This window comes from Phasianus colchicus, chromosome 25 (genome assembly GCF_987193195.1).
Source record: "Phasianus colchicus chromosome 25, bPhaCol1.hap1.1, whole genome shotgun sequence".
NCBI classification, from domain to species: domain Eukaryota; kingdom Metazoa; phylum Chordata; class Aves; order Galliformes; family Phasianidae; genus Phasianus; species Phasianus colchicus.
The window spans coordinates 2,045,719-2,059,693 of record NC_143460.1 but is presented as its reverse complement, the minus strand read 5'-3'; the positions used below and the strand labels follow the sequence as shown (position 1 = coordinate 2,059,693).

The 13,975-nt window shown below is 50.0% G+C and overlaps 2 protein-coding genes across 3 annotated transcripts; one reads left to right on the top strand and one right to left on the bottom strand.

The window, feature by feature from the left end:
• Positions 1-594: 594 nt before the first annotated feature.
• Positions 595-9,511, bottom strand: ZNF76 (zinc finger protein 76). Of its 2 annotated transcripts, none has more exons than XM_031605871.2 (14): positions 9,351-9,511; positions 8,959-9,117; positions 7,287-7,367; positions 6,571-6,639; positions 6,239-6,420; positions 5,555-5,671; positions 5,053-5,128; positions 4,579-4,704; positions 4,071-4,250; positions 3,560-3,784; positions 3,027-3,163; positions 2,032-2,184; positions 1,809-1,922; positions 595-1,478 (listed from the first exon to the last, which is right to left on the bottom strand). In XM_031605871.2, exons 2-14 carry the CDS (start codon positions 9,023-9,025, stop codon positions 1,374-1,376), a joined length of 1,632 nt encoding a protein of 543 aa, XP_031461731.2. In that variant the 5' UTR covers positions 9,026-9,117; positions 9,351-9,511; the 3' UTR covers positions 595-1,373. The 2 variants fall into 2 exon arrangements, with proteins under 2 accessions (XP_031461731.2, XP_031461732.2); XM_031605872.2 differs by having other exon boundaries at positions 595-1,466.
• An 88-nt stretch (positions 9,512-9,599) lies between these two features.
• Positions 9,600-13,294, top strand: RPL10A (ribosomal protein L10a). Its single transcript, XM_031605874.2, has 6 exons — positions 9,600-9,683; positions 9,909-9,983; positions 10,057-10,137; positions 10,456-10,604; positions 11,614-11,786; positions 13,093-13,294. Exons 1-6 carry the CDS (start codon positions 9,679-9,681, stop codon positions 13,261-13,263), a joined length of 654 nt encoding a protein of 217 aa, XP_031461734.1. The 5' UTR covers positions 9,600-9,678; the 3' UTR covers positions 13,264-13,294.
• The last annotated feature ends 681 nt before the right edge of the window (positions 13,295-13,975 follow it).

Here is a 13,975-nt window from a genome sequence, read left to right as displayed (position 1 = left end):
GGGAGAGCACTGGGCCAATTCAACAAAACCTCCTGCACTGCCTTAACCCTGAAATCTGCAAAATAATAGAAGCCAACTCAATCTGCCATCCCCTTCTGCTCCACAGCACTGGGTCTGCCAACACAGTTTGCTTTGAGGGTGGTATTAGATGGGAGAATTCCTGCCACACACTCAGTGTGCATCCATGGGGACACTGACTTCCAGCATCAGAACACTGCTGTTGTTCCATCACCCAGCCCAGGGCCACCCTTTGGGCTTTATTGCTTTGCTGCCCACTTGCTCCTTAGGCAGAGGGGTTGGCAGAAAAGGCGAATGCTGGACCATTTTTAGAGGGAGGGGACAGAAAGTGCCTCTCCACAAAAATTCTGCATTCCTAGGGTTGAAATCTTTGTAGTTCCGTATCTGCTTCATTAGACCAGCAGGTCTTGGAAATCTCAGGCATGAAGTAAATAGAAAACGTTCTGCCATCTCCTCCAGACTAATGGGGTGGGGGGGCCCACAGGCCAACACCTCAGGAGAGGGGGATGGTAGAAAAGGGGAAAAAAAACGTAGGAAGATAGGCCTAAAAAAGCCAATACAGTGGCAACGAGCTAAGGGAGAAAAAGTAATTTACTAAATATGATATCATACTGCAAGATAATACAATATAATACAATATAATTGGAACTGAGGGTAAGAAATCAAATAAAATTAGAAAGAATGTCCAAAACCAAAGGCCTTATTCTAATGCTGAAGGCGAGACAGCCAGGGAGCACGCACTGCAGAGATGAGCAGTAAAAGGGGAGGCGGTGTCTCGACTTGCAAACAGTTTTATCTTTCCCTCTAAACGGAAAATGGAAACAGAACAGTGAAAGTCTTCTAGGAGATGATGTTCTTCTGAGATGTTCTCTGGGAGATGCTCTTCTCTACTGAGAACCAGGTACCTGGAAATATCAGCAGTCCATGGAGCATTAACTTTAACTCCCAGCACACTACGTGATATTCTGATGTGGAATACCGATAATTTAAATCATAAAACAATGACAAGTGTCCACAGCAAGGAGCAGGAAAGCTGCTGCTCTGAGCCAAGGAAAACAGAAGAGCCTCCAGCAGAAGGTAGCAGCTGTCATAGACACTGCTCATGGAGAGAAGAGCCCTTCTGGCATGGTCACCCTGGCAGCCCAACACTGCCAGCACTGGCTCTCACCGCCTGTTTGCTGCACATCACAAGCCAGCTGCTCTCAGACTCCTTCCCTCCTTCACTCACTCCCTCAAAGTATAGGAACTGCACATCTTCCATGTGCCTGCTGGCCCAAGTCCTGCAGATCCTGATCCACCCATGGAGGAACGGGCTCAGCTGCCTGCTCTTCCTGCCTGGGAGGCTCTGCAGGGTCTCAGCAGCCATTCTCAGCCACGGCTGTGTCCAGTGTTACAGGTTCATGCTGGGTTGCTGCTGCCATCATGCTGATGGTGTTCTCCAGGCTCTGCTGCTTTTCAAGCTAGGGGAGAAAAGTCAGAGATAACACTGCCCTCCCAAAAAGTGTGCTCAGGAGAGTTGGCCTTGCCCCAGAGGACAGAGGTGTGAGGGACTGACTGGCAGCAGAGCAGAGCAGCAAAGCAGAGAGACACTGCTGTGATGGGGAAAGGAACATTCTGCAACCCAAGCAGGGCATCCCTGTTCCCCTCCACACGCAAGGCATATGGGAGTTAAGGAGCAAGCAATCTAAGCAGGAGGAGATGCAAAGCAAGAGGCTGAAGTTGGTGAGTGGATGGGGATGTGTACAGTGAAGGTGGCAATGCTCAGGCTTGCTCAGGATGCTGTGTGGTACCTGCAATGCAATGTGAGCACCATTGGTGGTTGCCAACAATGCCACCTGCTGATGATAGAGGGATGTAATGGCTGACTCTTCAGACATGACTGCCCCAGAGGTGACTATGGTAACCTAGGAAAAGTTAAGACACAAGACAATTGTGTCACAAAAGAAAGTGGGATTCCCTCCCAGCAGGCAGTTCCTCTGCAGGGAAGAGGGAAGGCCTTGCTTCTGCCCATACCGGCTGTGTCTCAGTGCCATCAGCGTTGATCACAGCCATGGTGTGCATGTCACCACACACGAACTCTTCCTCAGGCACTGAGAGGGCACTGCTTTGTATCACCATGCTGACTGCACTGCCCAGGGCCTGCAGGTCTTCCTGTGACAAGCTGATCTGGATAGGACAAAAGCAGATGTTCTCAGCCAGGCTGCCTTCTCAGGAAGCCTTATACAATCCCTGATTTTAGCAACAGAAAGGCTAAAATATTCTCTCCTCCCTCATGTGCGAGACCAAAGGCACAGAGAACTCCAAGGATTTTGCCCAGGATCACAGACAGAATCAATGGAGTCCTCACAGATCCCTGGTTTCTAGCTCACTCCCTTCAACAAGACCTCCCTTTCCATTTAGCATCTTCTCTCGGCTTCTAAGTGATAGTTCATGCAGGCAGCTCCTCATGCTAAGAGGAAACAAACCTCACTCATGGCAGCTGTTTCCTCTCCCCCAAGCCACAGAAGGTTTTCTCAATCAGCAGACAGGCAGCTCATGCGGGGAAGTATGTGCAAGAAAAGCACTGCTGTTTACAAACTATGGAAAAACAATCTCCAAATCCAGCCTGTGTCAGCAAAGAGTGGGAGCTGCCTTCTGACAGCTGTGCAGGAGGCGAGGGCTGGCAGGCACAGCACATAAGCCCAGACAAATGCCTGCAAGACCCTGTCCAGCAAGGCAAGTGGTGACCAGAGGCCTGTGATTTACCCTTCACATCAAGGCTGCAGCAGTGGGACAGGACTGTAAGGGGGGAACCATCATGACAGACAGAGCCCCAGAGTCCCAGGGTCTGTTTTACACAGAAAAAAAAGCCTTATAGAGAAGACCAAGCTGAGATCTGGCCCCTGAGGGGACATCCTGTTTAGTGGCTTCAGGAAGTACCTAAAGAGATGCAGAACAAGCTAGGGAGAGGCAAACCTCACTCAGGTAACTGCTCTCCCTCAAGTGCTGGAGGCTGTTAATGTCCATACCTGCTCTGTCTCATCCTGAGAGATAAGTGAGACCTGTGTAGGCATATCATCATATTCCTCCTCATCCTTGTCTTTCTCCATCTCTGATGGGAAAGCAACATGCTGCCTCTTCATGGGGGAGCCTCCTTCAGCAGCAACTAAGTCAGGGAAAGCAAAGAGTAAAATGGGAGAGAGCAGGAAAGTGCATATCTGACCCTGGGACCTGCCTGGTCATTGAAGGGCCAACAAAGAGGAGCAGAAGATCGTAACAACAGCCCAGTGTTAGCCTGGAGAGAAGGACCTTCATCTCTCCCTGTACTACACAGCTGGATGCAGTCCACTCTCAACTGATGACACACAGCTTGGACCACAGGGAGAATTTTACTCTTGGCTGTGATGTGAATCTGGGCTTTATGAGTGAGATGGACAGCCGCAACACAGATTCAGGTCTGAAGAAGGACAGCAGATGCAGACCCTTGTTCCCTTGCTGCTATCTGTCTCCCCTCTGCCACAGGGCATGACACACTGCAAGTGATGTGGAAGTGATTGCTCACCCTCCAGCTGCTGCTGGACTTCTTCGCTCTCCTCTGTGGCCTCCAGCTCTCTGCGGCCGCTGCACTTGTGTGTACCCAGCGTAGATTTCTGGCTGTAGGCCTTCCCACAGATCTTGCAGGAGTAGGGCCTGCTGCGTGTGTGCACCACCTGGTGCTTGTAGAGGCTGGAGTACTCTGTGAAGCACTTCCCACAGCCCGGCACAGGGCAGGCATATGGCTTCTCTCCTAGGGCAGAGGCCACAGTGCAGAGCTTAACTCACTCGGCCTCATCATACCCTGCAAAGAGATTCCCTAACAAGAGAGAATAGCTGAAGGCAGACCACTGGAACAAATGGAACAATCAGCCCAATAAAGCAGTTCCTATTTCTTTTAATTACCTGGCTACCCTGAAACACGCTCCTGCAATGCCTGTCCCAGAAATGATCGTTTCAGTCCCAAAGATTTCAGTCCCAAAGTGCAGGCAGCTGACTGGGGAGGAGCTGACTGTCTTTTCACCTCCTCCCCTGCTTACCTGTGTGAATTCTTATGTGGTTCTTGTAATTGGTGACGCTGGTGAAGCTCCTTCCACACATGGGCTCTGGACACGTGTAGGGACGCTCGCCGGTGTGCGTTCGGATGTGAACCCTGAGGATGTGGGAGGTGGTAAAAGAGCGGTCGCAGTACTCAAACGGGCACTTGAAGGGACGCACCCCTGCAGTGACAGAGTAATGCTGATGAGAGCCCTGCCAGACTGCAGCTCTGGGGGTGCCCCACACACCTCCACAGTATGACACCAATGAGATCTCAGACCAGTCCCAACCAAATGTATGTTTTCCCCAGTAAAACTGGCACCCTTATCCCTTTCACTGAGCTGTTAGCAACTGAGTTGAGAATCCCAAGTGCTACTTCTACTGCCCAACTACTTCCATCTGAAGACAACTCCAGCTCTGCCTTGCTTCGCCCAAGATACAAGAGGCTGAAGCAGTACTTGACCTTGGAAGCCCTTCTGATAGGGAGCTCAGTTCTCTTATGGTGCTCACCTGTGTGTGTCCGGATGTGTTTCTGTAGATCGCCAGAAGCTCTGAAGGCTTTGCTACATGAGTCTTCTGGGCACTTGAATGGTTTCTCACTAGTATGTATTTTCATGTGGGTCTTCTGCCCATATGCTGCCCAGTAAAGAAACCACAGAATTAATTTTAGAATGAGAAGGAACTAAGATTGCAAGCTGTGTAACACTTCTCAGTTCACGCACACGTCTATCCTGTGTTCACAAAGCTGAAGGGGAAGAAATATCCAAAGAGCCTCACAACACCCCTGACTACTCAGTTTCTTCTTTTAACTCCTTTAATCTGTCTGTAATCAGTTCAGTCCTGAGCAGCCTCCCATACTGCAATTCCTTATCAGAAGGTGTTAAGAGCTGTGCTTATGGTGCTCTGCTGGAAAGAAGGGCTGATATTCTCAAGGTGATTTTGATAAGACTGAAGACAGAATTTTCACATGAGAGAAACTGTTACCTGTTGCAAATGTCTTCCCACAACTTGGGAAGCGACATGCATATGGCCGGTCACCTGTATGAGAACGTTCATGTACCTGGAAGAGAAAGCATGGGTCCTCTACAGTCCATGACAAAGGGGTAAGGAAAACAGCATGGGGAAATGTAGCAGCTGGAGAGAATCTGAAGTTCTCTGCTGGATTTCGTATTGGCCAGTTAACAAACCTGTCTCTTTCATGGGACAAAGCCTCTTCTCAGTGATATATTCCCATTTGATTTATTCCAAATTACGGATACTTTTTCCTGGTTCTTCAAGGTTAAAAGCACCTCCTTAAAGTCCTCAGAGAAAAACTCACTGCAGAATGATGTGTCAGTGCCAAAGGGTATCCTGACCTTCTCCTGAAACACCTGACCTTTTCCAATGGAGCATTTCCTTCTTCCTTTGCACAGGAACACTCTGATCTGGCACTAGAACACGGGGGCATATTTGGTCTGCACACTATGAGTGCATCTTAGTGCTTTACCTTCAGATGTTGGGCAGTGGTGTAGATGCGACCACAGCCTGTGTACCCACAGCGGTGTGCTCTATGGGCAGCCCTTATCCTCTTCTCGTTGCTGTGCACTTCCTGCTCCTGCAAATGCTGTCAAGCCAATGAGTGGAAATTAATTCAGCCAGCCACCACAGCAGCTGCCACCAAAGCCCATTCAAATTATTTCTTTCCTTACCATACATACAGTCCTTCACAAAAGTGTGTTGTCCCCACAAAAGTGTGTTTCTACAAACACAGCTTGCACACTTATGGTGCAACACAGGTTACAAAGCAGGGCTCTAGAAATCAGCATTTCCCATTCCTAGTTCACATTTTCTACCTTGGAAAAAATCTGAGTTGTATCATAGCAGCTCTGCTTTCTCAAATCTGTGCCTGCAGAGTAAAAGGCCCAGCAATCTGTGGGTACTGGCTAGGTGCTGCAGAAGGAACCTGCCACATTCCAGGCCCCTGTCAGCCACCTGTCAGTGGTGACACCCACAGAAGCCCTGAGCAGCTTATCTTCCCGAAGTTGGCATTACTCTGCGTATTACTTTGTGCACTTCAAATTTGTACATAAGTGCAACTTAAAGGAGACAACTTAAACTCCAGGTCCAATATGAAATACCACAGTCCCTCAGTGCTGCTGGAAGACCATTAAGGAAACAATTGCATCTTCACCTTGTTGGCATACTGCTTTAATGCATTGATGGTCCTGACATCAAAGGCAGCGTCTTTCTCCTCTTGCTCGGTTTCTGCCTGCACTTCCATGATGTCAGGGAGCACAATGGCAGGAGAATGGCTGTTGGTGGTGGAGTCATCCTCTGGCTGGACAGCCTCTGAAGTTCTGGAATCAAAACCTTCTGCAAGAGAAATAGACAAAATCAAACGTAGAAGAGCTGCTGAGTATAAACCACTCTTCACCTCCCCACGCTACTCCAGCCTTGGAAATCTGCAACACTTCAGCAGCTTTTGCCCCAGCTGCCAAGGAAAAAATGGGGAATATTCTTTACCTTTAGGTATGTAGGCCATACCCCTATCTTCTGAAACTACTGGCTGTCCATCTTCAAAAGCTACAAAATCTGAAAGAAGGGGAAAAAAAAAATCTAAGCACATTACTGGAAGACTTAGATGGGATGGAGGGGTTAACACATCAGTTCTGAGCACTGCAGTGTTCATACCCAGCCTGCCTGCTAGTGCTGAAAGTGAACCACAGCTACAGTTTTAAGACACCCCCTGAGCCCCTCATCCCTAAATGTCAAGGTTTTTCATGTTTGGTGGACAATTTTATGGCACCTCTTTGGCTCTTTGAAGTAATGCTCACCACTTACATCACGTCGCAGATGTACGACCACGGTGACATGGCTTCCAACTATCCCTATCCTCTCTCCTTAAAACATCTTCCCCCTCAAACATCTAATCCAGGAATAATATATTATCTTATGGTTCACAGAAACTCCTGTCCAACTGCTTCTAGGTAAGACAAAATTTGTTTGAGCTCTGCAGTTAGCAAAACCACAGCACACAGATCACTGGCCTCGCCTGTAGATTTGTTATCTATCAAACTGACAATATGTGTGGAAACCACATGTTCTTTTTCCTTGTTCATTCAGCTGGACAAGAAAACCCCATCTCAGATGGGCTCAGAGCCACAGCACAACTGTCAAGATACAGATGGTTTCAGTCATACCAGCATCCTTCTAAAGAAAGGTGAATGTATGATTCTCACCTTTCTCGACTATCACTGGATGGATGTACACTGTGTTTTCATCTTCAGTTTCAGTGACTTGCTCTTCAATTACCTTTTCATCTGAAACAGTTAAAAAGAATGCTATTAGCACTGCCCTCAAACTCCACACTGGTCTAATGAGCTGTCCCCTTCCTTTGTTGCACCTTGTGAAGGAATATAGTCATGCAGAAGGCAAAACTGTCACTTGAATGTTGCTTTTAATCAAGCTTTCCCTCAAACAGCCATAGAAGCACTTATCTTCCCAGAAAAGCTGGATCCTCCCTTTCCTAAACAGGAGGGCAAAAGGCAAAGAATCTCAGTTATCATTTGTTTACAATCACTTGTTTGAAGCAGAAAGAACAAAATTGCTTTAAAGTAGAAAGCAATTACACTTCTGCTGGAGAAAACTCAATTGGGAGCTTTTAATGACACCAGCAGGGCCTGAAAATATATTTTCTTCTACACTGGTTGGGGATCAACACTTGAAAAAAAAGTTTTGGCTTGAAGGGATCTAAAGCATTACTTTCTTTGATGAGTTGTGAAGAGTGGACTCTTAAAAATAGTGAAAGTGTGACTTATTCTGTGATAATATTTTAGTTACTTAATTATTTGATGCAGAGAGGACATCACTCCGTCCTACTCAAACTTAAATTGCTTTCAACTCATGCAAAGTGTTTGCTGGGAGAAGTCACAAAACCCAGTGGTTTTCAGCTTCACAGATTTAAACTTGCAGTGAGTTTACACAGAAAAGTAAGTGAAACAGCAATGACCAGGAGATGGAACTCTTGCAAATTCCATTCTGTAGGCTGGGAGAAAGCCATTGCTTTCCTTGGGAACAGCAGGTGATGGAGAAAGGAGCACACCCTGCTGCACACCCCAGAAAAAGGACAGGAGTTGAATTTGGCATTTGATATTGCATTTTAACCAACACTGAGCTCAGCACCCTTTTGAGTGAGAAAAGCTTTATTGGGAACCAAATGCTATGCACTTCAGTGAGGTCAAACATTCTGCTTAGCTTCAGGGGAAGTTTTGGCTACAGAACATACAGGGAACTCCATTTTTCCAGTGTGAACAGAACCTTCATTTTCTACTGCAACAGCCCTCCTATCTCCAAAGCTTTATTTCTGAAGCAGAGATGTTTTATTCATGGATGCATCTCCTACGTGAGGAAAAGTTGAGAGAGCTGGGACTGTTCAACATGGAGAAGACTGAGAGGTGACCTCAATGTTTGCAAAGATCTTAAGTGCAGAAGTCAGATGGATAGGGCCGGGCTCTTTTCAGCAGTGTGCAGCAACAGGACGAGGGGCAATGGGCAAAAACTGCAACACAGAAAGTTCTGTACAAACATGCAAAAGAACTTCTTCACTGTGAGGGTGGCGGAGCACTGAACAGGCTGCACAGACAGGCTGTGGAGTCATCTTCTCTGCAGATGTTTTGAGACCTGCCTGGATGCTTTCCTGTGCAACCTGCTGTCAGGAAGCTCCTTTAGCAGAGAGGTTGGACTCAAATCTCCAGAGGCCCCTTCCAACCTCTCTGATTCCTGCAGTTTTCCATGCCAATCTAAGACAGTCGCAAGCATCCTAGACAAGATCCATGGCGATCTGCCATGAGGGTGCTTCATTCCAACCCCATGGGGTTGTGAAGAGACTTTGAGACCCAAAGACTGCGTTACCTTTGGCAGCCCGCTGCTCGGAGGCTGCTGTCCCATCGCTGAGGGTCACTGCCTGCAAGCTCTCCATCACGCCCTGGCAGCCTCACACACCACCTCACTTTGCTCAGCGCGCTCCCAGCAAGGCGTGCAGCACGGCAAGCTGTCTTCTTTGCTACGGACCTTAAACAAAAGGAACAATCCGCCCTTCAACCCTTCCTCGAAGTCTGCACACTTACTTTCGAATGCCGGCTGAAAGTCAATAACGACAGCGCTGTACCCACGTCCCGCAGGGGCAGAACACGGCCCGACCCCCGGCACGGCCCACCACCGGGCCGAGGGGAGGAGGAGCGGCCAGGTCCCGAGCCCGGCCGCCCCTCCCCGCTCTGCCGTTCAGCCCCCCGCAAAGCACCGACCTGAACGGACCCCGCGAACGCGAGTCCGCCGCCTGTCCGCCGCACACCGCGGCCCCGCAACCCGCATAGCGACACAACGCGCCGCCGCGCCTCAGCCGCTCCCCGCGCGATATCCAGGTTCCGGGGCCTCTTTCCGGAAGTGGGTTGTGGAGCGGCGGGGTTCAGGCACGAGAACTCTTCCGGCTCCCTTCCGCCACTTCCTGACCTCACTGCCACACCGCGCCACTCCCAGCATGGCGCCGGCAGCACGGGGAAAGCTCGCGAGATCTCAGCCGTACTTATAGCGCGCGGCTCGCCCCGCCCCGCCCTCTCCGCCTAAGCCGCCGCCATGAGGTGGGTGCGGGAGCGCGGCGTTATCCATCGCCATCCGCGGCCCGGCCGCCGGGCAGGGGTTGGGTCACCGGGTCCGATGGTGGGGAACGGGTGGGCGGTGGGGGAGGGCGCGGATGGGGCTCGGGCCGGGCTGGGTTTTGGGGCGGACTGGGGTTCGGGCCTGGTCCTCGCTCCGCGGCCTGCGCTGGGCCCGCGCCTGAGCCTGTCTCGTCTTTCCCCCCGCAGCAGCAAAGTGTCCCGCGATACGCTGTACGAGGCGGTGAAGGAGGTGCTGCAGGGCAGCAAGACCAAGAAGCGCAAGTACGAGCCCTGCCCCGTGCCCGGCTGAGGCCTCGCGCCCCGTGCAGGGCCTGACCTGGAGCTCTTCCCTCAGGTTTGTGGAGACGGTGGAGCTGCAGATCAGCCTGAAGAATTACGACCCGCAGAAAGACAAGCGATTCTCCGGCACCGTCAGGTTCGGCATCCTCTTGCTCACACCCAGCCTTCAGCCCGCGGCCCTCAGCCAAGGGTGGCTTCCCTGCTGCAGGCCGTGCTGCTGAACGCCCCGGGTAGTTCAGACCGTCACCCCCGAGCGGGTGCGGCTGGACGGACCCCCACCCTGGGTCTTAAAACAAGAGGGGAGGTGTGGGGTGCTGCCCCCGCCGCCCTGCCCCAGAGGCAGGTTCTGAGCGCGGAGGAAGATGTGAGGAGCTGCGGTAAGGTATCTGCACGTGGGTCCCTCTGAGCTGTGTGGCATCCATGGCACACCGGGTAATTTGGGCTCTGTCTGCAGGCTGAAGTCGACCCCACGGCCCAAATTCTCTGTCTGCTTGCTGGGGGACCAGCAGCACTGCGATGAGGCCAAAGCGGTGGAAATCCCTCACATGGACATAGAGGCTCTGAAGAAGCTCAACAAGAATAAGAAGCTGGTGAAGAAGTTGGGTGAGTGGGGTGTGGGTTGGTCTCTGGGTGCCGTGGCTGAACCTGTGACAGCAGGTTTCCCCATGCTCACATTCCCATGTCTGGATTAGCTGCAGAGAACAGAAAACTGATTACTCTTCAAGAGTAGGATTCTGTCTGGGAGCTATCCAGCAAATCATAGAGCTTCTTACGGTGTGGAATGTCTGGCAGATCAGTGCTGCAGCAGTGCAGTGATTGCCCTCTTCCAGGAGGAGGGGATACAGGAGAGCTGTTCTGTCTCCTTAAGAAGTTAGGGTGCAACAAAGCCAAGTAGAAGTAGAGGTAAAAGTTGCTCTAATCCTGCCATACCGCAGTGAACAGAATGGAGTTGGGTTATTTTTACTTATAGCAGATAAAACCTTTCTTTTCTTACAAAGTGAAAGTCATTTTGATAAGTATCTTGAGCAGATAAGGAAAGCTTGCCATTCAGTTCTTGAAACCATAGGAGGTTGGAAAACGATGTAGGATATGGTTACTGTCACTTAAGCCTCTCTCAGGCATCATAGGATCATCATCATAGGATGGCCTGGGTTGAAAAGGACCACCTTTGAAGTGATTACCTCATTTCAACCCCTGCTGTGTGCAAGTTCACCAGCCACCAAACCAGGCTGTCCAGAGCTACATCCAGCCTGGCCTTGAATGCCTCCAGGGATGGGGCATCCAACACTCTGCACATATGCACAGAATACAGAAGGAGAATCCTGGTAGAGCTCTTAGCATCCATAATGTGGCTGGATAAACACCACGCATTTCAGGGAAGTCCTCTGTGTAGAGTTAATGGGATTGCTATCAGAATGTAGGCTCTGAGTCCTGGTGGGTTTGGTGGTGTGACAAGAATGGCTTATAATGCAGTATGAGGAAAAAGGCAGGGCTTTGGGAACATGGAAATGTATGCATTGGGGGAAATGCAGCAGTACAGACTCACCTGAGCTGTTGGTTTCAAATTGGATTAGAGATGAGAGTACTTCCTTACCTACTTTTGTTCTCACAGCTAAGAAGTACGATGCCTTCCTGGCTTCAGAATCCTTGATCAAGCAGATTCCTCGAATCCTGGGCCCAGGTCTGAACAAAGCTGGCAAATTCCCTTCTCTCCTCACTCACAATGAGAACCTGGTGGCCAAGGTTGATGAGGTCAAATCTACCATCAAGTTTCAGATGAAGAAGGTAAAGAGCTCAGGGCTTCCAGTTGGCAGCTGCTTACCTGGGGAGTGGTGGGTGATTGGTGGTCACTTGGTTGTGGCTGCGATCTCTGGTCTGGTCTGTAGGTGTCCCTCCAGTGTCTGCAGCAGCTCCTGGTGAGGAACATCCAGCATTCTGCTGGGCAGCAGAGGGACACAGTCACCAGAGCATTCAGCTGCTAACTGGAAAAGAACAATTGATTTGTGGTTAGAAGAGCTTTAGAAAAGTGATTAGGAGATGATCCTGATGTTTGAGCGCTGAGCACAATTGGTCATAATTAACACTTCCAGTAAGTGGGTGACATGTGCAGGGTGTGGCTCTGGAACCAGGCATGCCCCAGTGGGTTTGTGCACGCTGCTGTGCTTTGGCAGAAGCAAGTCTGGGACTTGACTCTGCAAGTGAACTTTGCAGCAGCTCTGTGGATGTCTGTGCCTGTCAAGAGATGTCAAGGCAAGCCAGCTCCCTAAAACCAAAATAACCCTGCTCAGGCATTTTAATCTCGTGACAGTGGTCTAAATGTGACTCCTGGGTATTATTCAGAATTAGCAGCTCTGCTAGCTGAGGTGCATCCTCAGACTCCAGCTGATCTGAGCCTGAAGGCACAGCTGGAAGGACACAGTAAATGCAATAGTTTGCAAATGCTTCAGCATTTAAAGTAACAGAGCTAATGATGTCCTGACGCTTCTCTTGTCAGCTTGCTCATAAATCCTTTTGTCTTCAGCCTGTGGGGAACATTGACTTACAAGCTCCTCTGCAAGGCTGGCAGGCAGAGGCTTGGCCTCTGTGTGTGTTATGTGCAGAAAGAAAGGGCTGGTGACTGGTGCCAAAACAAAAAGTGAAGCTGGCGCCATGCGTAGCAGTGAAGTTTGGAGCTGATAGTCTGTGCTGCGCTGGGTTAGCAGTTTGCAGGAAATGTGCCAGTGCTGCCTGGTGAGTCAGGCATGGGATTAGTTACATGAGAGGTCTGCTCCTGCTTCCCTACCAGTTCAGAGCAGTGCTTTGCACGTCCCTCCCAGCTTCAGGAGATGGCTGCTTGCTGCCTTCAGTGAGCCACCTTTGTGCTGTGAGGAAGCCAGACCTGCGCCAGCTGTTGCTCAGATTGCACCCAGATGCTGCCAGACACATTCATGGGAGCCACATGCGAGAAACAATGAGCTGTGTAGAAGCACTCTTCCATGGATAGGCTGGAGAAGTTAGATGCAGTGACAGACCATGGGGTGGTTTGATCCCTCGCTGCTCTGGGTTGTTCTGTCAGCCATTGTATAGGTGACCGTGGTGTCCTTGTCCCCAGGTGCTCTGTCTGGCTGTGGCTGTTGGTCACGTGAAGATGACAGAGGATGAGCTTGTCTACAACATCCACCTGGCCATCAACTTCCTGGTGTCCTTGCTGAAGAAGAACTGGCAGAATGTGCGTGCTTTGTATATCAAGAGCACCATGGGGAAGCCCCAGCGTCTGTACTAACTGGGTGGCAATAAACTTTTAGGACATCTTACAGCTGTGTGGTTGCATTCCTCCAAAGCTTATTGGGCAAGACTTTCTGAAGAGCTGCTCGCTTCCTTACAGTGAAAAAGGTTTTGAATGCTGTTAAATTGAAAGAGGGGTGAATTCAGGGGAAGCATCAGCCTTAAATTTGCATTTGAGCTTCGTAGGTCACACAAGCTGATTTCTTGTGAAAAAGACAAGCTTGTCACCCTGCATTCAGAGCAGGAGGGGGGGGACCACTCAGTTAGCAGCTAGCACAGGCAAAATTGGGGTGGTTACATCAAAACTAAGGAAACAGTTCCTGCACACAGTAGTCATGCTACAGCCTCAGGGCTCCCCAGCTCACCTCAGAGAGCTCCCTTCTGCCATCCCAGAAACAGCATCCTGTCAGCTCTCAGGGTCGGGGCTTATGGGGCACTCACATTTTATAGGGTTCTGCTGCCTTTGCAGTGACCAATGGCTGGAGTTGAGCTGCACAGGAGCAGCTCATGAAGACTTGATGGGTCTTCCAGCTGTTTCCAGTTACATTAAGATTTGAAAGGTGCTGGGGGTAAGAGATGGGAGTTCCAGCTCAGTGAGGGGTTCCTCATTGGCTCTGCAGAGAAGTGTTCCTGTTCAACTCAATGTTCTGGGCTAAAAATGAGGTATGTTGTGTCTAATTAATGTATATAAATAAATGTATTGTGTAATG